General features: G+C 41.8%; 1 protein-coding gene across 1 annotated transcript; it reads right to left on the bottom strand.

The window, feature by feature from the left end:
* Positions 1 to 299: 299 nt before the first annotated feature.
* Positions 300 to 3910, bottom strand: LOC110020311 (beta-amylase 3, chloroplastic). Its single transcript, XM_020718367.1, has 4 exons — positions 3208 to 3910; positions 1583 to 1793; positions 1383 to 1493; positions 300 to 1296 (listed from the first exon to the last, which is right to left on the bottom strand). The coding sequence occupies exons 1-4, from the start codon at positions 3732 to 3734 to the stop codon at positions 505 to 507; spliced, it is 1641 nt and encodes a 546-aa protein (XP_020574026.1). The 5' UTR covers positions 3735 to 3910; the 3' UTR covers positions 300 to 504.
* Between the last annotated feature and the right edge of the window lie 284 nt (positions 3911 to 4194).

The raw sequence follows: 4194 nt of genomic DNA, 5'->3' as shown, positions 1-4194 counted from the left end.
GGAAAAAAAAAAGACAAAATCATCATTAATCATTCTAAATAACATCAACATCTTTAAATAACCAAAAAAGAAAAATATCACCAAACAATCATTAGCTGATAGATTTTACATTCAGATAAAGCTGCAAATTTAGCTTATAGCATAAATCTGTAGTCCTTGAAGCAACAATTTGACAGCATTGCTATATTATACATTTACAGAACCTCTTTCTTAGAATGCATTTACACCTTAAAACTCTATTTTGACATATATGTGAAAGTAAAACAAATAAAAAAAAGGGAAAATTACATACATAGCACCCAATTTTTATAAATTTACCCATCTCACATAAACTTTCATTTTTATACACATAGCACTTTACCTATGAATAAAAAGATAAGTTTGACTATTAAAAAATGATAATGAGTGCTACTCTTCATATCATGTTTGTAATTATGAAAATTTAGATGTGAGATAGTTAAATATGAAATTTTGATTGCTATGTATGTAAAAGTCTCAATACATTTACAATGCTCCTACAAATTTATCCATTTCCGCCCTATAACCAATTACTGATCCAACATAAAGATCAGACTGCCCAAAATCGCTTCTTTGAAGTGAAGCCCTCCGTCCACCTTCTCTCATACCTTTCACAAATGCTACAAAATGGCGCCAGTTCTCCCCTTCAAAAAGGTTCTTGTTCATCCTCAAGTACGTGAAGGCGCTCAATTCAATTCCCTCGTCAGCCCTGCTAGTTTCCAACACCTGAGAGTAAGCCGCCTCATCATACCTCTCCAGAGCATTCTCCCCGGCAAGCTCCGCCGATGCAGCGAAAGCCGCCTCCTTCACCTGCCTAACCAGCAACTCCGGAGAGCAGTTCGCGTGCTCCGGCAGCCCTTCATCTCTCATCTCCATACATGTAAAGTTCAACACCACACCTCTCTTCGTCAGCATCCTCGCAATAGGCAGATAGCCGTTGCGATGCCATGTGTTGTAGTAGCCGGCAGTAAGCTCCGCTGCGTGGGAGCGAGTCTTAAAATGCCAGTGAATGCCTGCAATTTTCGCCGATAACTTCACACCGGAGGCTCGGAATATCTCCTCTGCGGCGGCGAGGACGCGATCGCCATGCTCTAGAAGCTTGCCGGAATACCATTCGAGGAAGAACTCTCCGTATTCCGTATTCCATGATCCTTCTCGTCGGAAGAAACCCGTCTCCTCGGGGAACTTGTAGTAGTCACCGGTGTCATGAGGGCCACTTCTCCCCCATTCTTCATGACCGGCGGCTATGGCGGCGGCCTTCAGAGAAGCCATCATGTACTGCAACGTATAAAGTATGAAGTTACAAATTTGTTGACAAATTGTAATGATTTAATCTAGTTTTGTATTTACATTATAATGTGTACCTTGTCATAACACTGGAATTCTCCGATGCCAGGAAACCTCCAGGTGCTGTTTCTCTCAGGGTAAGAAGGGTATCGGAGCTCGCCGCAAGGGCCCATCCCAACTTGAATTTCCTGAAAAAGGTTACATTTTATTTGTTTATTTGAATTTGTAGCGAAGAAGGAGAGATCGGATTGAGGTTGATGAATATATGTTTTCTTACATTAATGACAATGCCGAGGTAATCCTTGAACTTATCTCGGAAACTCCGCATGTAGTCGGAGTAGACTTGGATTGGTGACCTGCCTCGGAGCACAGGGGTTGTATCGCAGCCAAGGGATATGTACTCTGGGTTCCTGCGGCCTGACCGGTCAGTGTACATGATGTCTGGATTTTGGTTCATTTCTTCCATAACCCAGGGAGGTAAGGGGATGCTGTAGTGAATGTTAATGGAAATATCTTCAGTTTAGCTGTGAAATCAACTAGTTGCTAATTATTGGGGACTAAATATAAAAATGTTAGAGAGAGAGTCCTCAGGGCTATCAATTTATAGCATTTAAACAGGATAAATATTGGCTCAGAATATCTTCAGTCAATTCTCGATGACTATACAACCACATCATTTTATCTTTAAAGACGATAAATTTTGAATTTTTATAATCAAATCGCTTAATTTTTACGAGACAAAATCATTTGTGCCAATTTTTGTATTTCGATGGCTCAAACAGCTAATTTACTGTTAAGAAACCAAGACAGCAGAATGTGGATTGTGACTCCAAACTTTGTAATTAAAGTAGGACAGGCTGGTGCGACTTGTGCAAACTAAAATGCTCCCCTTAAAGCAAGGTCATGCTTTCCGTAGTATGGGGGTTTCTTGAAGCAAGAAAATATGTTCTGAAACCATATAATGTGTTACATGTGTCTGTAACCAGGAATCAACATTGATTTGAAACTATTATTAAAAGGACAAAAATGACAAAAAATTTCTTCAAATGTCAGATGTGGTAACGAACAATTAAGAAAATATTCATGAGAAAGTATGCTTCAGGCAAGAAGGATGCAACTCGTGAAACATTACATATTCGTGACTAAAACAGGCCAGAACTATCGATGAAATTGACATAAATAACTTATTTGTTTCTTCTAATTTCATCCCAAAGTTGGAGAATCTGCTTCCCACTTTTTACTTCCTCAAAATCTGCTCGTCATCAAAGACCATAATCAACTAAAGGAGGTGTTTCGCATACCATGATCAACTAAAGGAGGTATTTAGGTGCATCGCCGGATTTATGTTAAATAGGATTTATTAAATTTGATAAATCGATGAACTCTGCCGAGAATGATGGTCACAAGCAATTGCGGCGTAAGTCCGTTAAAATCTATTTCTTTGTTATATTTCTCAAATCCATACTAAGTTTAAAAAACAGGAAAAAATATTGTGTCCAAAGTGAGATCAGGATGCAGTTGCTTCCGGATAACGGACGTGATACAACGGCGCAGAGCGGGAGCTCGGAACTGTATCGCGTCCGTTGTCCCATCTGCTGTCCCGGCAAGATCGCTCATCAGCCTTCAAATTTTCATAAACAGTCTTCTTAAATAGGATTTATCCAATCCGCCAAATCCATCAAAGCTCACGGCCAATATGACGGAGATGGAGCTCGCGATCAACAGCGGAGTAAATCCACCAAATCGAGAGTCGGATTTAACAGAGTTGGTTTTAGTTTTTCATTTTTTTAATGTTTGGCTGGATTTAAGGTGAAATCGATGGCTAAATCCTGCAGTAATTTGAATAAAAACTTTAGCAGGAGAAGCAGAGAAAGGGAGGGAGAAATAGATAGAGATACATACTTGCAGGAGTCTCCAACATTCCCACCGCACTGATGGAAAGACATGACCATCTGCAACTTAAGCCCATGTCTCTCCGCCATCTTCACCAGCTCCACATATGCCTCCCAATCATACCTCCCCGGCCCGGCCCTCTCCACCAGTCCCCACCACACATCCACCATCACCCCCTCCACCCCGGCGCTCTTCAACGCCATCATACTCGCTGCCAAAGCCCTCCCTCTCGTTAGCCCACCACACATCCCCACCGTATCCAACGGCAGCATCACATAAACCGGAACCCGCCCGTTGAAACTCGGACCACAGGCGCCAGAACCCGGTCCGCTGTGGCTATGAAGCCTCTCAGCCTTCCTCGGATCCACCGGAGCCTCCGCCTCAGCGGATATCGCCTTAGCTCGAACCCGTCTACTCGCTCTGGTCGATCCAAAGGAGACAGAGATTGGTGGGAGAACGGCATCAGCAACCTTGCGGGGCTTGCTGGAGTCGAAAGCAGATGGAAATGAGGTAGGAGAATGGAGGGTTGAAGCCATGGTTAATGCTCAAATTCCTCTCTTTTTTTTTGAAGTAATTTGAAAAGGGAAGGGAAGGAAGGTGTGGGGAGAAGGGAAGCGAGGTTGGGGTGTTTATAGGATTAAAGGAAAACATGAGAAGTGGATGGGTGGGCCGTGGTCCCGTGGAAGAAAAGGAAAAGAGCAGGACGGTTTGTCCTCTAACGCACATATTCTCAGCCGGCACGAAACTTTTCATATTTATTTTATGAATGTAGAGGTAAAAAATAAACTTTTGCTAATGGTGTATATTTAATCCAATGATATGACGACATCTGGAATTATGTACATGTGTCATGTTTTGATGAGTTGGGTGCGCCTTTGCGGTGCCTATTATTTCTCCTTAAAATTGGGCGTGGCAAATATGTGGGAATTGGGATAAATATTGATGTTAGCTATTTTAACTAATAAATATTTAAAAAGTAGCCAATTTTTTAGGTTT

This window comes from Phalaenopsis equestris, unplaced genomic scaffold (assembly GCF_001263595.1).
Source record: "Phalaenopsis equestris unplaced genomic scaffold, ASM126359v1 Scaffold000094, whole genome shotgun sequence".
Classification (NCBI taxonomy): domain Eukaryota; kingdom Viridiplantae; phylum Streptophyta; class Magnoliopsida; order Asparagales; family Orchidaceae; genus Phalaenopsis; species Phalaenopsis equestris.
The sequence above is the reverse complement of the archived record's forward strand: the minus strand, read 5'-3'. Positions and strand labels throughout refer to the sequence as shown.